We start from the raw sequence: 21294 nt of genomic DNA, 5'->3' as shown, positions 1-21294 counted from the left end.
GGAACATTAGGGTATGATACGTCTTGGCAGGTTCTGTTTTCAGTGACAGTTCCTGACAGAGCAGCAGTTTCCTAGATGCAGGACTCAGCAGATATTTGCTCCCACTGAGGACCAACTCAGCTCCCCCGAGAGAGAGAGGGAGAGAAGTCCTCATGGCATCCAGAAGAACTGTGGTCTCATTGTGGGACATAAAATTTTGACATGATCTGAGGATGAGATTAAATGAGAAAGCAGCGCTGCCTGCCACGAAGTCAAACAGCACGGGCCTCAATTAGCAGAGGCAGAGACAGGAGAAGAGGTGAAATACGTCAAAATGATGACAATGAGTTTAAGGCAGTGGTAGGAGAAGAGGACAGTAATGGAAAATGGAAGATATGGAGCTGCTACAACAGAGTGGTGAAGAGAGAGGGAGAGAGAGAGAGAGAGAGAGTAGTGCTAGAGAAGTCAATGGTCTGAGATTGGTCATTAATGTAGCTAGAAACTTCTGTAAATGAACTTGCTCTTTTCCTAATGGAAAAAAGGAAAGAGTCACAGGCTAAACTGAAGACAGAGGAGAAGGTAAAGAGAAAGGCAGAAAGCACAGGAGCCTTTTAAAGGCCTTTTTTGAGCAGCAGAAAAGGGGGCATGAATGGAGAGATCAAGTTGAATCATCTATTGAAAGCAATGAGCAGTAAGTACCAATCTTTATTGTGCAGCGACAAAAACAAACAAATGGGCAGTGTGTCTTCAGGTAACACAGGTCTCCTTTGGTCCTCACAAAACAGGAAAACTGACCTTGAGTGGGCTTCTTTCCATTCTGGAAAGTAAAAGGAGCACAGAGAGTTTCACCACCTCATTAGGTCCTGGAACTTCATGAGAGCTTAATGTACTTTGCATGTCTTTTGAAGGCCTTTTTTTGAGCAGCAGAATAAGGAGCATGAATTGAGAGATCAAGCTGAGTCATCTCTTGAAAGCAATGACCTTTAAGTGCCCAATGACTGGTCAGTCAAAAGACTAGTGTGTGTGATTGTGTGTGTTGTGACTCTGCATTATCTCCTTTCTGACAGTTAGAAGTCACTGAAAAAGGCATTCTCCCTAACAGGGTAAACCCCTTTTTCATACAAACCTCATTAATAAATAAAGTAATAAAAACAGGAAGCAGTGATTGGTAAATTCTGTTTGACTTGTACTAAAATTAAAACAGTACAAAGCATGATATTTGATGTTTTGCTTTGCTCATTCCGATTTTGCTGCCTGCAACACATTCCAAAAAGTTGGGACAAGAGCAAGTTTACCACTGAGTTACATCACCTTTCCTTTTACATCATGAAATAAACATTTGGGAACAGAAGACACCAATTGATCCAGTTTTGAAAGTGGGATTTTTTTATATTCTTCCATTCTGTAAGTCTTCAGCTGTGCAGCCATATGGGGCCTTTGTTGTTGTGTTTTGCACTTTGCAATGCGCCACACGTTTTCAAAGGGAGACAAATATGGACTGTAGGCAGCCAAGTCTAGCACCTGCACTCTGATCACAAAGCCAGAAGGCAGCATATGTTACTCCATAATGTGTACCTATACATCTTTCAGCATAATGGTGCTTTCACAGAAGTGCATGTCACACATGACATTGACATTAATACACCATGTACTATGACAGACCTTGGCTTTTGAACTTGACACTGGTAACAATCTGGATTGTCAGACCACAATACATGTTTCCACTGTGCATCTGTCCATCAGAAAAGCTCAAGCCCAGAGAAGTCAGCAGCGTTTCTGGATGTTGTTGACAAGTGACTTCAATTGTGCAAAATACAGTATTTCTGCGTTTGTAGATGCAGCAACAAGCAGTGTTTATCGATTATGATTCGTTAAAGTATTCCTGAGCTCATGTGGTGATATCCATCAGAGAAGCATGCTGGTTTTTAATGCAGCACTGTCTGAGGGGTTGAAAGTCATGGGCATTTAGTTATGATTTACAAAGGTTTCTCCAGATTCCCTGAAACTGTTGCTGATGTTATGCACAGTAGAAGATGACCTAAATACCTAAAATCCTTGCAATCACTTTTTGAGAAACATTAATAATGAACGAACTAGGCCTTTTATATCCAAGCATGATTTTATCACCGGTTTAAGATGTTTTATGAACACTTCACACTCTTAGAGTTAAATTGCACTGGCCCAACTTTTTTAGAATATGTTAGAATTATCAATTTAAAGATGAACACATATTTACAAAAAAGCTGACAAAGTAGAACATTAAACATTTTGTCTTTGTGTGTTGGTTTTAATACAGGTCAAGGTTGAGTTATAACTCATTGCTTTCTGTTTTTATTTGCATTCCACATACTCCCCACCCCCACCTCCCAGTTCCATTCGCCAAATGTGAAAAGAACCCATATGCTATGGGCTTATGCTTGAAATTTCACAAATTTCATTTTCACAAACCCCAAAGAAACCACATCAAACCCACTAAGGAGTGCAGCCTTTTATACTTGCCACATGCCACACAGTTTGTCGCAAGCATCACACTATGTGAAGCATGCACAAAATAAGGCTGCAATGGATTTCATTTTCAGACACACAGTTTTGCAGAAACATTTCACTTTGCAGGCAGTGTCATGCTCCTACCAAGTATTTGGAAAGTGATTAAAATGATGAAAAGATAAAAAAGAAGCTTGTTTTATGTTGTCCATTATGTGTTTGTGCACCCAGTTTTAGCGTTTAGGGTTTAACCACCATTTTAATACTACATCCCTCCTCTCTAAGCCCTTACAGGAGGAAAAGAGGTACTTTAGTGTCTTATTTATATGTGTGTGTATATGAGAGAAACGCCCATATGAATTTCATTGCTGTAATATCAAAACCTTTTAAGTCATTTATTATTTTTTTTCAGCAGACTTTTACATATTGTGAGCATTTTTGATGGATAAGCCAACTGAAATGGTCCAAAATTACTTGGAATAGATTCTTGTTACATACACAGGCATTAAATTGAAGAATGTTTTTTGCTTCTTCTACAAAATGACCATTTCAGTGATACAAAGTCTCATTAGCATAGTGACAATACGCAATTGAATTTCTGGACTTTAACTTACAATTTATTACAGCAACCAAAACCAAATGTCTCACTTGCATGCAGCATCTTCCCTCCTCCCTCAATTTAATTGAACCATGATGCAAACAATTAAAAAAAGCGCTTCCATTAAACCATTAAGGGCCCACAGCTTCAAGGAGAAATATTATGCAGGTCTGTACGTCAGCTCAGCTGAGGCTTAGCCCTTCTGTATGATAGGTGTTGTGGGTGTACAGTGGGGACCATTACGTAATGCCAAGCAATCAAGACTCACATTATTGAGCTATGAAGATTCAGACTGCTTCCTTTCCCCTGCCTCAGTACTGCTCTGTTGGGTCTTATTGGCCCCACTGCAGTGAGTCCAATAAGCCATAACTGTAATAAAAGATTGCACTGGCTTAAGGCCTATGTTTCAGATTCTAACCTCATAACAATTTGAATATTTATTCCTAATAAGGAATTCAGTGCATCATGAAATCTCAAATTCCACCCTAGGTCAACTATTTTGGTACAAGTCAGATTTTTTTTCTTTTTAAATACGTTAATGATAAACAAAACAAGTACCCGAACAGTGATTTCAGTATTCAAAGACTGGTATTTCAACCAGTTAACAGTGTACCCATACACATCCCTGCACAGTACACTAGACTTTTTGGGGCAGGGAGACTTTTATATTTGAAAATAGACTAAGAATTTAATACGGGCCAAAACTTGAGCACATATTTATTGAATATTATTATAATTGAATTGATGCAGTTAGGTCAACAACTCCAGACTGATTCAACACAATACATGAATGCTTTTGTACACCCAGTGGTTAACAGTAACAAACTGCCTGTACTTCATTACTGTACTTAAGTACTTTCTGGGTATCTGTATTTTATTAAAGTATTTACATTTTGCTTTCATTTCACTACATTTTCAAGTAAAACTTTTTTACCGTTTTTCCTCTACTTTCTGCACAAATGTGTTGCAATTTGAAATGATATTAATATTTGAAAACAATAATTATTATGCACTTTCTGCATATAATTTATAATTGAAGCAAACCAATCATGGCACACCTTTCAATAAACCCCATCCCTACAACTGTCTGATCATAACTTAGCAGCTGTAACTTGGGTCTGACAAGCTTTAATGCAGTAATGTTTTGTGTAGTATTTTGTAAATCATATATTCATATATCTCTTTCAGTCAGGCTGTGGAACTTGTCCTTATAGAAGCTGTTTTGACAGGACTGTTCACTGACCGTGCTGATATATTTTTCCACCAGGTTCCCTCAGATGACTGGGGTGGAGGGGGGTCGTCAGACAGTGGAGGGGAAATCCCATGCAGACGAATGCGCAGCGGCAGCTACATTAAGGCCATGGGGGACGATGACAGCGCAGACTCGGATACCAGCCCTAAGACCTCCCCTAAACGTGCCCTCATTGCTCAGAGAGAAGCCTTCCGTCGCTCCATCAGCATGGACCAGCGCTCCTCTACCACGAAGTGTGTAACTCTCAATGATTCTTAATAAATGAGGAGAATTACAAGTGGTAGTTTCCTAGAAAAAAATAAAAGTTTGGTGCCTGAAGGTCTGATTTTTAGTTTTGCACTAGTATTATGAGGCTAATGTAGCTACAAATAATGGAGGCTTATAAGCACCAATTAGCACTGAGCAAACTGTATGTCTAAATCATCACACACTTGCTTAAAACCACACTGAGTACTTAACTCATCTCAAACAAGACTCTTATATTTTCTGACACTGCACAGCATCTATCTATATGTAACAGGTCTGATCCACGTGTGGTGGTGGCAGTCGTCAAGGGTAGAACACAGGAGCATGAGCCAAACCACGAGACCAAGAAAGCTTTTGTTTCATCACTTTATTCGTCATAAAGGCTGAGTCACAGAATTTAGCTGAGCTTTGATCCATGAATTTGCGACCTCTATCAATAGTATTACTGCTTTGGTTGTGTTAACCTGTGAAGGCCCCTCAATTGCCAATGAATTCACAGCATTGAACCAGGGAAACTCCAAAATGGAGGAAGTGCTAATTTAACCAAGTTCTAGCTGAATCTTTTACTATTTCTTCCCCACTATAAATAAACACATGAAAGACATCACTGCTACCAACCATGCCAGTTATCAGCATATTTTGGTACAATCTCCTATGCAGCACTTCACTTCCATGAATATACTCCATAACCATGAGTATAATTATCTGATATAATGTTGTTCACTTTTGTGTCATTGCTTACAGTTAGCAAGATAGCTAGATTACTAAGTGCACCCAACATGGGGCCTCAATCTCGTTTTGCAAGTCGACACAAACTGCAAATGTCTAGAGTGACTGCAGCTTAAAATTTATTACTTTAATTATTTTTTTATGGTGATTTGTTTTTTTCTTCTTTTTTTCCCTTGTTTGTGTATAACATTAAAAATTACAGTTAAGGCTTAGGACAGACTAATACACACAATAACACTATATAAAAGACTACAGCTCAACTTTCAGTTTTAAGTTCTTCATACATACAATCTGCACCACACTGTACTTGAGCCACTTCATTCCAGACCGTCCGTCACGTTGCTCCCATCCTCTGCAGCGCACCCCACCATCATCAGGTCTGTGTCACCTACGGCTTTTTTTAAAGACAAACCCTGCCCACAAACTACCAATCACTTATTTACACCAGTTGTGCAAAAATAATCAGTGACCACACAAATCATTACATGCTGCAAATAAAATGAACATAATCTTATAGTGAAAAGCATTAACAGCAGCAGAAGCCAGAATTTTGTTTGTAAATGTGTCTATTTTATAGATAACAGTATGTTATACAGTGTCACAGTGTGGGTTATGTGATGCTTATTGGGAGAATATAGGCTTCCATTACTTGCGGGCTTTATTAGCCTCTTAACTCCAGTGCCTAAAAAAGATGTGAGGTAAGAGGTAAAGGGGAAATTTGTGTACATTTGATCTCTTGCTGCATTCTTGCTCTTGATTTGTTGGTCTTACATTCCTCTGGTGTAGCTTGAGGGACGTACGTAGTCTATGGTTTTTACTTGTTTATCACTATCCTCCTCAGGTACTCATGTAAACAGTGTACAGATTCCTACACAAACAGCCGTACCACACCGAAAGGACACACCCGCTCTCGCAGCTACACACGCTCTCTGACCAGCTCACAGGTAAGACACTCTCTCGCCAGTAATGCTGTTCTAGTCAGTAACGTTCCTCCTCATCTCAAGAACAATACAAGTCTCATTACTGCAGTTTCATTATCCTTGTCTGCTGGAGCTTAACATAATGTGCCACTAGACGAGTTTCTCTAATACAAAGGCCAAGCTCTGATTCTCTGATGTCATTTCTCTTCTGCTTCCAGTGTATAACTTCACGGTCATTCATTATTTGTGAAAAGCATGACAAATGATCTCTGCTTCCACTGTATTCTGTCCTCTGGCTAGCTGATCAAAGCCAGTAGAGTGTACCTTTGTTTTTTACTTTAACACAAAAATTCATGTTCTGTTATATTCCGTTTCATCATCGGCCAAGTAAGTCATACCCTGACTTTTAACTGTGTTATAACATACACTACAAGCCAAAGGTTTGGAATCAACATATCTTTTGTAAAAAGAAACATGAAAATCTTATTAGAGAGATGATGAGCAGTAAGATTCATTAACATAGAACAAAGGCATTTGACTAAATGTCTGCAGCAGAGTGGTGGTCTTGCAGAGTTTCACTGCAGCCCTATTTATAGTCACCTGATTCTCCCAGTCACATGTTTCTCTGAAGGACAGATTAACTGAATCTGACATGTTAAATGAAGAGTCTGAAGGCTGTGTGATGGCTGTGAAGGCTCTTCCCAAATTAAGAAAGTAAGAGTAGCTACTGGAAAACAATGGAATATTTTGGAAAAATTTCTTTGGTCAAACTAGATGTCAGTAAACTGTTGTGTTTGTTGTTGATGAATTGATTTAATTGTTAATTACTTTTGAAACTTTCTTTCACTGCAACTTGACATGTTGGCGGTAACTTTTTTCAGTGCAAAAGAATGCAATATAACTTTGCTGACAGCAAAAACCTCATTTAGATATATAGATATATAGATGTATAACACAAAACAACACATGCACATCGCTGCTGTCAGAACAAAACCTTGTACCTCCATTATGGTCATTTTTCGATGTAATTTGATAATGCCTGTTGCGCTTTACTTTGTGTGTAAATTTCATGATAATTGAACCAAGAGAAGCAGCCCAAAATGACTTGGAAAAAAATCTGGTTCCATCGACTTACATTAAAAGTAAAGTGTGTTTTTTGCTTCTCCTGTATCATTTTGGAGAGGTTTTGTTCCAACAGCAGCAATATAGTAATTTTATTTCAATTGTTTAAGCAAGATCATTCTTTTTTCATATATGCAAGTAACCTGCACATCTCTGCCACAAATGAAATTTTCCAGCATGTAGTGTTTGTGAACAGTTTGAAGGAAAGCAGTGTTTATTGTAACAGATGCTAAAAAGTCTAGTAAATCAATGCAAACACAAACAATTCAATACATTTCTATGTTGTTTGAATCAGACAAGCTTTCCAACTTAAATACATAAAAATATGTGCATCAAAATAAATGCAGTTATTAAAGAGGCTGTGTGAAATATTGGCATCTGTCATACATTTTTGATTAATCTGTGCATAAAAACATCTAAAAGATGAACTGTTTTTAATGTATATAGGGGGATATGGACTTCTCTCATTGTTTCCTGTGGGAAGCTCTGTTGTGAAACTGTGTTAATACTAACCCCACTGTGTCGAGGCTGTACTTCAGCCTGGCTAGTGAATTATGTGACTTAAACACAAAACTTCATGTATGAAGCCCTCGTTATATTTTATCCCATGTTAGGTTGTGACCCACTTCCCCTGCATTATACAATTTACTATTTAGGAGGATTTAAGGTGTATAATGTCCATCTTTACAAGAACTAGATAATCTTTAAAGCTAATGATAATAGTTAAATGACTTAATCGCTCTAGGAAAAATTCCTGAAATGCATTGTTTTAGGACCTGTAGCACCACCCAGAAGGAAATAGCCAAAATGCTGATGAGATTAAAAACACTGCTTTCTTCAACAGTTTAGGGTTGTAGTGTACCTATATGCACCTGCTGTAAGCTGATTCTTGTCCCAGTGTAACCTTTACTACGCTGTGTGTGCGGTCTGGCAGCTGGGGGATACACTGAACCGTCAGTTCGAGTCGGTGTGTGAGACCATGTTTGGAGAGATGGAGTCTCAGGCTGTGGAGGCTCTGGACCTGCCGGGCTGTTTCCGCACACGCAGCCACAGCTACGTACGGGCCATCCAGGCGGGCTGTTCCCAAGACGACGACTGCCTGTCTGTGTTCTCCATGTCGGGCCCTCAGGGGAGCGTAAAGGGCGGAGCAGGTAAGGGATTGTCTGTGCAGGTGTGTGTGATATCTCTGCTCTCTGCTGTCTTTCTCCACCTGGCAGTATCTCTACAGTAACAGGGATTACTGGAGTATCTTAATGAGTTTCTGGATCTGCCACCCAAACACTGCCGAGAAAACATGTCTCAGCTGAAGGATTTAGATATCAAAATAAATTCATAAATTCAATTTCTCTGTCTCTCTCTCTCTCTCTCTCTCTCTCTGTTTCTCTCTTTCTGAACCTTTCTTCACTCTTTTCCTCCCTCTTTCCCTTTCTCTTTTTCCTTTTCTCTTTTTTCTTCTCTCTCCCCTTTTCCTTTGCTTTCTCTCCTTCTCTTCCTCCTTCTCTGCCGTTCTCTCTCTCTCTCGCTCTCTCTTTGTTTCTCCTGCTTGTATGTGAGCAGGCTGTTGTGTGTAGATGGCCTCGTGTGCTCTTCTATTCTAGCTTAAAGCAGAAAATCTCACTACAGATTTATTAAAGCCCCTGTAAAGTGTCAAATGCATCCATCTCTACACCCCCCTAGAAACACACATATACACACACCACACACACTAGAGGACGTGTATAAAGCTGCTATCTGAAAATAAGATTTCAGACTTGATGGAAAACACACACTGGGCCCTGTGTTTGTGTCAGAATTCTCTTGAATTGAAGTTCTGTGTGAGTAAAACATGTTCTTCTGTTGGTTTGCTGACATTCATGTCTGTATCTGTGTGTGTGTATCTGATGTGACTGGTTCACACAAACAGGCCCTCAACCGGCAGGGTGATGTAGTAAAGCAGGGGTTCCCAATTCCAGTCCTGGTGAACCCACACCAGGCACACTTATGTGCGTTATCTCAGCTAGTACATCTGATCCAACTCATCAACTAATTAACAAACTCCTCATGGTCTGGACCAGGCGTGTGGAGTAGTGCAGAGTATGGGGTGAAGAGGACTGAGCTTGTAGTAAAGCACTTCTTCCAGAAGGCTAGGAGCTTTTAGAGTTCTTTTTAATTGCAGTTCACTTCCCAGACACGAAGAATTTATCATCTTAAAGATAGACTGCAGTAACTTTCACCATCTCCACTTTTTACTAGTTTCCCTGATCGAAATGTTTAGCACAACAGCACCTTCTTAGAGACACTCAGATTTATAGTGTTTCATATAAACAGACAGACAGACAGGAACTTTATTAATCAGTTACAGCAAAGTTACAGCTTCAATAACAACAGTACAAATTGCATACGTATATTAGAGGAGCTATAAAATATAGAATTTACAAGATATTTACAAAGGACATAAAACAAATGTATGAGTTTAGAGCTCTGCACTTGAATGCCAAAGAATACTTACATAAGATATAGCAGTCATTAAAGGAGTACTCCAGCAACTTTCAGTGTAATCTCCTCCTGGATATAAGAAATCAATCAGCATTGACTTATACTATATGAATCAGCATTGGCTCCTGTTATGTGTATTGGTTTGTTTTGATAAGAGGTTATCTGTTCTTTTCTAAGAGCAGGGAAATTATTGTCCATAGTAATCGGCTATGTGGTCCAGATGTGCCAGATTGAGATCAGGTTGATAATCATGAAGATCAGGTGTATTCCTTTAATGAGAAGTTTTCACAATGTGCAGCAGCATATTATGCACATGCACACTCACTGGCCACTTATTAGGCACACTTACCTTGTTTATATATTCATTGTCCAGGTGCACTTTGTAGTTCTACAGTTGCAGATTGTTGTCCATTTGTCTTTACTGTGTTCATCAGTGGTCAAGACCCCCACAGGACCACCACTGATCAAGTATTATTTGGGTGGTGGATCATTCTTAGCACTGCAGTGACACTGACGTGGTGGTGAGTTAGTGTATGTTGCGCTGGTACGAGTGGATCAGAGACCGCAGTGCTGCTGGAGTTTTTAAACACTGTGTCCACTTGAAGTCCATTCTATTAGTCACACCTGCCTGTGTTGGTCAACCTTACAGATGTGAAGTTCGAGGCAGTAGATTATCTGTTGCTATACTGTTTGTGTTTGTCATCTTCTAGTCCTTCATCAGTGGTCAGTTTCTGACCACAGGACACTGTTAGCTATATATTTTTGGTTGGTAGACTATTCTCAGTCCTTCCTTGGCCATAAGTTGACTCACCTAATAGAACCTAACAGCTTTGGACATAGCACTTTTTGGTCTCAGGAATGATATCCAAAATTCCTAATATCTATGATATTCTTTCAGTGTTTCCATATAGGAAAGGCCCGCCTCCCCTTCCACCACGCATGTCCAAGCCTATGATCTCCATAACGGCCCAAAGCAGCACCGAGTCCACCCAGGACGCTTACTTCCAGAGCACAGGCCAGCCCGCACTGGGGCGGCCCAAGCTGCACAGCAACTCTGTGGATCTTACCGAGATCAGCGGCCGCACCTCCAGAGGGGGCTACTATCCAGCCGGGGGGTCAGCACGGCTCAGGCAGAACAGTAACTCCGCAGAGAGCGTGGACAGCCGGGCGCTGAGGGATGCTGGCTACCCCGCTGGGTCGGGGCCCATGAGGCCCAAACACAGCACCTCTGCAGACAGCCTGCTGGAAGGACCCCGCGGGGGGAGGGAGCGGGCTGGAGGAAGCCTGGGCAAGTCTGCCTCACTGCCCCAAAACAGCATGACCCTGAGCAAAACAGGACACAGCACAGAGGAGCACAGGCAGGACGGCAAGGGGCGCAAGTGGAGACCCTCCATAGCAGTTCAGGTGAGGAAGTGATTTAATTAAAGGATGATTTGATTCAATTACAGTTTATAGGAAATGATTCAGTACATCATGAAACCTGAAAAATGTTATCAGGATTCAATTCAGTTATATTTTTTTCACAATCTCAGTGTAATTTGATTGTTAAAATGTAAACAAAGTCATTTAGTGTGGTTTGTTGTGAAGCAGCGGCAGAGAAATTCACTGGCCCAGATTTCTTTACAGTGGTAGTGATGGGAACCAGGGGTCATAATGTCTTATAAATATAGCCATTTTATTTACTATCCAAAACAGACAGCGAGCCTACATGTGTCTTCTGAAATTTATATGTAATGGTGATAATGATAAAATAGTGGTAAATCTGAAAAAAATACATTTAATTTTCTTTACAGATTTTGCATTACAACACTGTACATTAACCTTTTTAAGCAAATCAAAAGAGAACTTGACTGAGCTGTGGCCAAACATAATGTTGACAATGTTGATAATGTTGAGCCTTTTTCTTTATTTTTCACGTTCATAGTCAAGCTGCACACTAAAAACAGTCTTTGGAAAGCTCAGTATGAGCTTTAAATATTCACACAGATTAAGCTGGAAATAATAATGGGTGAAAAAAATAATGTATTGTAAAATCATACTAACATTCCACAGAAGCTAATTACACTGAATTTTTAAGAAACTATTAGGCTTGCTGTCACCTGTGCTTTATCAGGACTCTGAGCGATTCTTCAATGCACAGCAACACAGCTGTGTTTGACTCATTGACAGGTTAGGAGTTATCTTTGTATAATTATATATTTAGTCTTAAAGTTTGTATGGAAATAAGAAAGCAGTTTATATTTAAGCAGCTTACCAGAAATTATGTAAGTGCATAGATGTAACTGTAGTGAGTGACTAAAGATCAGCATTTTAGGGACTCAGTTAGTAGCTTAGTATGTTTTTTTTTAAATTCCCTCCAACAAGTAGTTTTCAGTAGCCAGTGTAGGACCTTCTACACGTCTATTGGAAAGCCTCACAGGTAAGCCATTAACACACCAACAATTTCTCATGAATGTCTGTATTTAACTGTCATTTTTCTCAAAGGTACATTCTGAATGAACAAACAAACTGAACAATTATTACCTACACAACAAATTAGACGGTCAAACTAAAGTTAGTTTAAAAGTTTGTAAACTTAGTTTGCTAAGTGATGGTTTAATCTGAATAATGAATAAAGCTGTCAGCAATGTCAGCAGATTAGTTAAGAAAAGCTAACCTTTCTAGATAACTGATCTTAACATTTTCTGCTTTGGTTGTTTATTATCAGGCATCATATCGAAATAAGTGTTAGCAAATACAGTAACCTTACATTAAAGCTGCTTGTTAATATTCTTGACATTGAGCTGTGAGTTTGGTCTTCCGCATGTTTAATCCAAAACCTTTTCAGCTCCAAAAATGAAATAAAAACAGCATCATCCTCTAGATCCCATGTGTCAAACACAATTTTTTTTTTTAAATTTTCTATTAATATTAGCCCATTCACCATGAACTGCACTACAATTCCCAGCATGCACTGCAACATAACACATGCTCCCACCAGCTCCCCAACAAGGATCTATGGGACTGCACCACAAAAAAAAAAGCCTAGTTCAAGCAAATGGGCAGTTTTAAAAAACCTTCTGTACACTAGGGACATTTAAAGAGGTATAACAATTATCTAATGTAGTCTATTATTATGTATGAAACAAATTATTTTTGAAACGCTCAAGTATTCACTGCCTATTTTTTGCCGTTGTAGTTTTGGCATATTTTGAACAAACACTTCAGGTGTGTTCTGAGAAGTTGTGCTGGAGTTTCCATTCACTTACTGGAAGAAATAGCTCTTAGAGATGGATGCTAAGCAGTGATTAGTTGAGCATAGTGTCAATAATTATTTTGCAAATGGTCAATTACGGTCCACAACATGGATTCTAAATTCATCTGGTGGGCCAGATAAGAAACGTAATTGGGCCGGTTACAGGCTGCAGCCTGTATGTTTGACACCCCTGCCTTAGGGTCTTAATGTACGTTCACATATACAGGCGACCGGATGACAGACAGCCAGTCGTTTCCTATGGAAGTAAAAGATTTGTAGCTGTGATTTAACGACAAGCAACATGACTGTAGGGCAACAACTGACCAGTCGAGTTAAAATTTTCTCAACTTTATGCAAATAAACCATAAGGTCTGCAACCTCTGCTCTCTAAACTTATTGTTTTTACTGCCATTATGTTCCAGTTCCCATTAGTACTGTGCAAAAAATGGAAGACAAACTCAAGAACGTATAACTGTGGTTCAACAAAATGGAAGTGCATATTTTTTAGATGTTTTTTTTTTTTTCAGAAGCTGGACAGTATACATGTCCATGCATGACAACAAGAACAGCCTCGAACACACCCACAAGTGACAAACTTGAGGCAACATTAGTGATTTATTGCTGCTAGCGTGAACATACACTTTAAAACTCTTAGAAACACACAGACATTGTTCTACAAGTAGGTGTGTCCAAACACTTAATCAGACTCTTCTATTGCTCTTACAACACTATATGTGTGTGTATACGCAGGTGGACAGCTCTGAGACTTTGTCCGACTCAGATATGGAGGGAAAGGCACTGAGAGAGGTGCACTCCATCGGAGTCCAGGTGGAGGACGACAAGAGGTATTGGCTTTTGTCTTGCTTTCTTTTTCTGTTTTTCTCCCTGAATTTCTTTCTCACCCCCTCAGCAAGTGTGTAATCAGAGGTGATTGGATCGACAGTTTATGGGGCTGGGTGGAGTGTGAATCACAGTGTGGGCTGAGCTGTAGGTGCGGGGGAAAACACACACACACACACACACACACACACACACACACACTCTCACACAGACACACGCTCCTAAACAGACACATACACTCAGAGGGTGTACGTGTGAGGTGCGTAGAGTGTGGTGAGAGAATATAATCAGGCCTTACGCAATATGCCAAAAAGTGTGAAAAGATGTCAGAGTCATCCAGGCAGGGCTTATGAGCTCATTAGCATGTGCGTCATGTGACAGGATCATTACCCTCGTCAGCCACACAGATATGAGGTCACTGCTGGTCACAGGTGCTCCAGTATTCTTCAAGAACAGGGGATGATGTCTAACTAGACTTGTCACAACGCTATAATGTGGAAAAAAAGAAATGAAAAGAAAATTAAAAAAGAAGTCATATCTAATCCGACTGCAAACTGTGTGATATCAGTGGTATTAATGTGTCTTGTCAATGATATCAGTGGTATTAAGGCGTCTTGCTCGTCAATGATAAACACTTGGCCAAATTCTGTGCAGTATTATACATGTTAACATGTCCTGCTCATCCTGCATCCATCAGCTCCACTTGTAGTTAGTGCTAGTTATGTATGCAGTTATTCTATTGGTAGGTTCTTATATGTCCACCACAGAAATCCAGGGAAGAGTGGAGAAAAGGGGTATGAAGCCAGACAGTGTTACTGGCAGCACCCCACATGAGCCATCAGCTCTTTCAGCGTCCACATATAAGATATGACATTTCTTTGGATATAAATCAATATAAATTTAAATTTTACATGTAAAAATAACCACAATCACTGTACAATACAGCGTGTGCTGCATCCACTACAATTTGTATCTACATGCTGATCAGCAGAGCTTCTGGCCAATGATGACTAGGCTCTGTCATCATCAGGCTCACACTGCCAGGTGAAGGGGAACTGGCACCTGGCTCTGTAAACTTCAGCCTAAACACTAACCTAAAAAAAATAAATGTTAACCTACATAAAGGAAAGAGACACTAATGTTTGACTACTTTTACTTGGTTTACATAAGTTTGCAGTTAATTTCAGTTCACCTGAGTTTTGGTTTGTGAACCCGGTCATTATTGCTGCTTTTTGGTTGGATATGATTGAATAAATCATAGCAATAGCTTGGAATAGTAATAAGTAAACAAGACATAAATTGTATTCAGAGTGTGCCCCAGGACTACTTTAAACACTTAGAATTCAAGGGCCAATGGAAAACCATTTTTTCTCAATGTTTTGTAGTGTGTAGCACTGTCGCCTCACAGGAAGGAGGGCCTGGGTTCGATTCCCCGGCCAGGTGACCAGGGATCTTTCTTTATGGAGTTTGCATGTTCTCCCTGTGTCTGTGTGGGTTTCCTCCCATAGCCCAAAGACATGCCGATTAGACATGCTGAACTGCCCCTAGGTGTGAGTGTGTGTGTGAATGTATGGCTATGTTCACATTACCAGGTTGAAGCGGCATAAATCCGATTTTTTGCCCTAATGTGTCTGATGTTTTCAGAGCTGTGTGGACACGCAAATCTCATGTTTTCAAATCCGACCTGAGCCACTTTCATATGTGGTCGTATTTCCGATACGTATCCGATTCGTGGCCATGCGACCTAAATGTGAACACTCAGATCGGAATTCATGGTTTTTTCCACTGCGCGTGCGCCATCATTCAGCGTTACCAGCGCCGAACAAAAGTTAAAGCCTGTAAACGGTGGAAAAACAACACCTTTTCTCCTTCGTCTCGCTCTAATAATGAACAGCTGAGCGCTGATCAGAGTTAATTATCTTCACAGGCTCGTTCTGCACGTAAGTTTTTTTGCTGATGATGCACGTGACGCACGAGATTCATTCACGTGACGTTACTGCGTAGGCTGTGCGCATGCGAGTCATTTCAGGGCGCCGGCTCGTTCACATTAATGACAGATTTGAGCCACTTACCTAAACGAGTGTGAACCATCCTGTCAGAGAGATCGGATTTGAGCAATAAGGCTTGTAATGTGAACGTAGCTCATATGTCTGTCTGTCTGCCCTGCGACTGACTGGCCTGTCCAGGGTGTTTCCTGCCTTCCGCCCAGTGACTGCTGGGATAGCCTCCAGCACCCCCCACGACCCAGAAGGATCAGTTAGATAATGTGTGTGTGTGTGTGTGTGTGTGTGTACACTCCTCAGTCCAAATAGTTCAGAATTCATTACTTTCATGATGTTGCGAAAAGCAAAACTTTTACATATATGCACCTATTCAGCCTATACTAGTTTAGCCCCGCCCATTCACACTGACATTATAAGGAGTGTTTCAGCCTCCGCTGCTTTTGGATTGAGGCACAATACAAGGCAGTCATTCATACTGCACCCACACTTTTGCATACAACTGTACATCATAAACAACAGCCTATTCAATTATAAGGGATAAACAATGACTATTTTTGTTACATAAAACAACATAAATATTATAAGAGGACCCCAGGTGGTACATATTATGCAAGAAAAATGTAGAATATGGGTCTTTTAAGTGATTTTAAAGATTGCTGTTTTACTTCGTAACCAAAGAATTTGTTTAAGATTTGTGTGTGACTACATTGTTGTGACAAAACCATCCTTCCTTTAGCGCGTGGTTACTGTGTGTTTGCAGACGAGCACGCTTCAAGCGCTCCAATAGTGTGACGGCAAGTGTGCAGGCTGATCTGGAGACAGAAGGCTTTGGGGCTCTAAGTGTTCCCACCCAGGACAAGGGCCTGCAGTTCGGCTGCTCCTTCCAGCGCCACTCCTCTGAGCCCGAGTCAGCTGGTCAGCTGGTGGAGTACCGTACCGTCCACACACAGGGCCAGTGGGCCTACCGTGAGGACTACCACAGCGGCTACTCCACTGAGCCCTGCCCACTGGAGCTAAGAGCCCTGCCCCACTCCCACTCACCCCTGCCCCTGGCCTCTGAGCGGGGTGGGCCAGGCTGGCACGAGGGTCCCCGCAGCCTGCCAGACTCAGGCCGAGCCTCACCCTGCCTCCGGGATGGGGAGTTCTTCCTTCGATTGCTGCAGACTGAGGTGGAGAGGATGGAGGGCTGGTGCCAGAACATGGAGAGAGAGGCGGAGGAGAATGAGTTGCCAGATGAGGGTGAGTTATAGCCTTTGCATGTTTCCAATTTCCTTTCGAGAATTAATCTGCACATGAAAATATCGACACACTGAAAAAAGTGATGAAGTGAATTGACTTGATTCACGTGTGTTCGTCATTTCCACATGAATAAAATCTATTCCATCAGCACAATTATTACCAAAAGTGTGAACTGAAAGAAAAAATTGCATTGAAGTGGAAATGATATACAGAATTGAATGAAGTATATTCAGTACATCACTTTTCTCAGTGTGCCAGGTGGTTTCTTTAATACTTCAGTAATCTGAATATGTATCTTTTTATAAATGTGCATTTGATGGTAAAAAAGTGGAAATAGTGGGAAAAAAGGACATTTTTCCTTCCGCCCTCTCATGCTCGTCATTTCCTCCTGCTATTCCTCGTGCACATACAGACACATTAACTCAAACAAGATGGAATGAATGTCCATTTACTTGATGTCTCTGTAGAAATTACAAGGATTTCAGAATCGTTATTGGTATCAGGATCCTCAACTTGGTATTGATCAGTTTGAGCTTATAACACACACAAAGCTTGCATAATCTATGAATAAAAAAAAATCATGCAGTGAAAATTCCAAATGAAAATGCACTTCCCTGTAAAAATGTTTAACTGTGACAGTAAATAGCCAAATTTGATTGCTGTGCTTTTTCAAACATCTACAAAAAGGCTGATCAAATAAAAAACAGCTCATACTCACATGGTTTTTAGATAAAAAGGGTTGCCAACAGTGTTTGTCTCAATTTGTACAATAAAATCCCCTAAAACTATAAAAAAGGGTGAATTGAAAGACACAATTTTGCAGTGAATTGCTGAAGAAATTGCCAACCCAAATAGTGAACCTCTTATCTGTGACTGTCCATAGACCATACATCTTTCTGCTTTTCAAAATCAGGTCGTGCAATTGCAATGCTTTCTGTTCATCTGCATTTGCAAAATTAAGGCAATTGCAAACACCTTTACCCTGGAAGAACTATCACTCTCCATTTTGCAAGGATTTAAATGTTTTTTTGATCTTTTGAAAGAAGGTTTCTGTTTTTCCAAATTTGTATATCAGTCGCATGTTTTTCATAATCTGTTAAATCATTTTGCATTCTTTTTAGAGGGGAGAGAGGGAGGGACAGTGGGGGATATCCAAACAGGCTGTGAAGGTGTTGACACTGCCATGCTATCATACTGTCACTGTTTCTTACTGACTTGTCATGTTTCCAGCATTTAGTTTAATGAGGGACTGCAGTTAGAGGCATATGTACATTTAGCTTATGTTTACGTTACAATTCAACCCTGTAATGTAATCATAGCCTTAGTTTTTAACCTTTATTTAAAAGCAGTCCTAATCTAAGCCAGCGAGGGCCACGTTGTGAGCTTTTCTCTGCTGCCCTGCAGTGCTGGAGCTGATCAGAGCAGCGGTGGGCAGTGCACAGATGCTCATGTCCCAGAAGGTGCAGCAGTTCTTCCGCATGTGCCAGCAGAGCGTGGTAAGCAGCAGGCCTCTCCTCTCTCACGCCAGCCCAGCTCCCCTCACCCGGGAGCCGCTGATGAATTTCATTACAATTTCGTTATAATTTGGTTGCAATGTGTGGAGTGCTAAAAATCTGGGGCAGTCAGTTGATTTTACCTCATGCTGCCCCTCAGGACCCCTCAGCGTACCCCCAGCCCACCACTCAGGACCTGGCCAGCTTCTGGGAGCTGCTGCAGCTGGCCATTGAGGACGTGCGGGTGAAGTTCCAGGACCTGCAGCGGATAAAGGACTCAGGCTGGAGGCTGCCTCCGGAGAAGAAGGTGAGAGGGCAGGCCCGTTCAGAGCTGCTATGTGGCCAGGCCAACCGCACCGGCTGACCAGCAGTGTGCAGAAGAGCTGCTAACATGATGGACCACCATGACCCACAACTTAGTGCAACAACAAAACTACAGTGGGAACTGTGTAATAGGCAACTGCTGAGTCATTGCCCAATAAATTACCATTCTATTCATTATAACATATTAAACCCATAGTACTACTACTACTACTACTGCTACTACTGTTTAATCCAGGGGTACACAACTCCAGTCCTGGAAAGGCTCAGCCCAGCAGGGTTTGTTGAATTCCCTGTTCAAACCCACCGATTCACTTCATCTGATAAGTACCAGGTCTAATAGGTGTGTTAAGCACCATTTGAGTTGGATTAGATTTAGTTCTAGGATAGTTCAAGTACAGGATAAAATCGTTTCCTCAAACACTCAATAACAATAACAACATGACACATGGTACGTTAACAAGTTATGTCATTACATTAAAGTGAGGTCAGTTCAAACAGGACTAATATTAAGGGAGCTCCAGGTTCAGCCAATGGGGTCAGGTCATTCACTCTGGAATTAGCTTGAATCAGCTAGGGATAGGCACCGGGCACCATGTAGCCCCCCATGACTTTTGGGTCCAATCAGGAGTTGAGTACCCCTTATCTAACCTGTGAGCAAATAACTAATTTGTGTTCTCTCTCTCTTTTCCATCGATCACTTTATGTCCTATCTTAAACATTTAATCCACCTGCATTGTAACGGCACTGTCCGTCTTCTTTTTCCCATACTTACACTTTCATGGCTTTCCCTTGCTTGCATGTGTGTGTGCACATATCCGGCATCCTATATCCCACGCTTCCAAAACCATCACTGCCCCGATCACCCATTCCCTCCCACGTTCGTCTCAGGAGGAGAAGAAGCTTCCTCCTCCATTACCAAAGAAGCCAGCAGGTGGTGTGAGTGGGAGTCTGCGGGCAGAAAGCTTGGCTGAGGCAGGGGGCAGCAGTGGTATGCTGGTGGTCTCCCATGGGCAAGGTGTTCCCATTCGGGATAAATCCTTGGACCTGACCGAGCGTCAGAGGCAGGAGGCCAGGCGGAGGCTTCTTCAGGCAGGCCCCAAGCGAGCCGCCTCTTTCCGGCAGAACTCGGCCACGGAAAGCGCGGACAGCATCGAAATCTACATCCCCGAAGCGCAGACCAGATTATGAGCTGGCCCTGGTCACTTTTGTCCATCAAATAACCATAGCAAGTCCCCGCTGGCCGCCTGCACACACACTCCACACTCACGAGCGGCCTGGGAGAAGGATTATGGCAGCATAACTCGCTCATGAAGTGTGTTTAAAAGCAAGATGGAAGATAGATGTGAGCTCACTCACTTGTTTGTGTTGAACCAGTGTTAATCCTCACAGGAAATAAAAAAGGGCTCCCACCAGCACAACCAAGTGGTATGAGACTGAGGGGTTTGCTTTCAAAAACGCGTGTATAATATCCCAAAACCTTAGAACTCTTTCAATAAATTGCCTGCGCAAATACGGGTGCAAAATCTTCTTGGTGAGAGGAGCTTAGATTTTAGTTACAAATAGCAGACACTTTTTTGATATAGTCTTGTATGTTACTGTGCATCTAGTTTTTTTCTTAGTCTTGTGCTAGTAGTTCCTCTCACTGTGAAACAGCAGCACACTCTAGTGGCCAGGGCAGGTAAGTGCACCCCTAAAACTCAGGCCAGACAACATAAATATTGATTTCGTCCCAGACTCTGAACCACAAAAGCAGCATAATTCAGTACCTGTTTTCCATTTTCTGGCTAATAATCAGTGCCCAGCAGTGATGTGCTTTTGGGCTTGTCCTACTAATCGTGGAAGATATAACAGATTTTCTCAATGTGGGCAGAGATAAAAGATTCTAAAGCTGTCAAGAAGCAAGTTGTCCTGAGGTTTGGACCAAGTAGTTCTGCTACCACAGCCGTACAAGGGCGCAGAAGACAATCCCCAATGTTACATGTCTGTCCTGCTTGGGAAAGAAGAGCCCTTAGTCCACTGATCCACCATAATGTTTGTAAATGGCAGAAAACTGTGAAATCCTCTAGAGGAAAGTTAGTTTTGCCCTTGGCCAAAAAATTCTAGCATTTCATCATTGCACTGCCAAAATTGTATCTTGTCAAGTAAAATTATCTTAAATATAGTTGATAAATCTAATATTTCCTGTTTAGATTGTTGTAAGCATAATTTGAGATTATTTACCTTATTTCTAGACATTGTTTACTTGTTTTAGGTTGTTTTAGTAAGAAAGTAAAATTATCTCACCAAATTATCTCAAATAATTTTGCTTGTTGTAAGAAAAGTGCTTGAAACTAGCAAAATTATCTGCCAGTATAG

General features: G+C 41.1%; 1 protein-coding gene across 1 annotated transcript in view; it reads left to right on the top strand.

Annotated features, from left to right (window-relative positions):
* Positions 1–21056, top strand: part of dlgap3 (discs, large (Drosophila) homolog-associated protein 3) — a 28532-nt gene extending 7476 nt beyond the window's left edge. The window contains exons 2-10 of the mRNA XM_036566368.1: positions 4329–4546; positions 6130–6232; positions 8265–8481; positions 10704–11209; positions 13791–13885; positions 16644–17122; positions 18527–18618; positions 18776–18922; positions 19828–21056. Of these exons, the coding sequence (XP_036422261.1) occupies positions 4329–4546; positions 6130–6232; positions 8265–8481; positions 10704–11209; positions 13791–13885; positions 16644–17122; positions 18527–18618; positions 18776–18922; positions 19828–20127 (2157 nt within the window). The 3' untranslated portion in view covers positions 20128–21056. The remainder of the gene's footprint in view (positions 1–4328; positions 4547–6129; positions 6233–8264; positions 8482–10703; positions 11210–13790; positions 13886–16643; positions 17123–18526; positions 18619–18775; positions 18923–19827) is intronic.
* The last annotated feature ends 238 nt before the right edge of the window (positions 21057–21294 follow it).

The sequence above is a fragment of the Colossoma macropomum genome, unplaced genomic scaffold (assembly GCF_904425465.1).
Source record: "Colossoma macropomum unplaced genomic scaffold, Colossoma_macropomum, whole genome shotgun sequence".
NCBI classification, from domain to species: Eukaryota; Metazoa; Chordata; class Actinopteri; order Characiformes; family Serrasalmidae; genus Colossoma; species Colossoma macropomum.
Note: the sequence above shows the minus strand (reverse complement) of the source record. Positions and strands in the feature narration are given on the sequence as shown.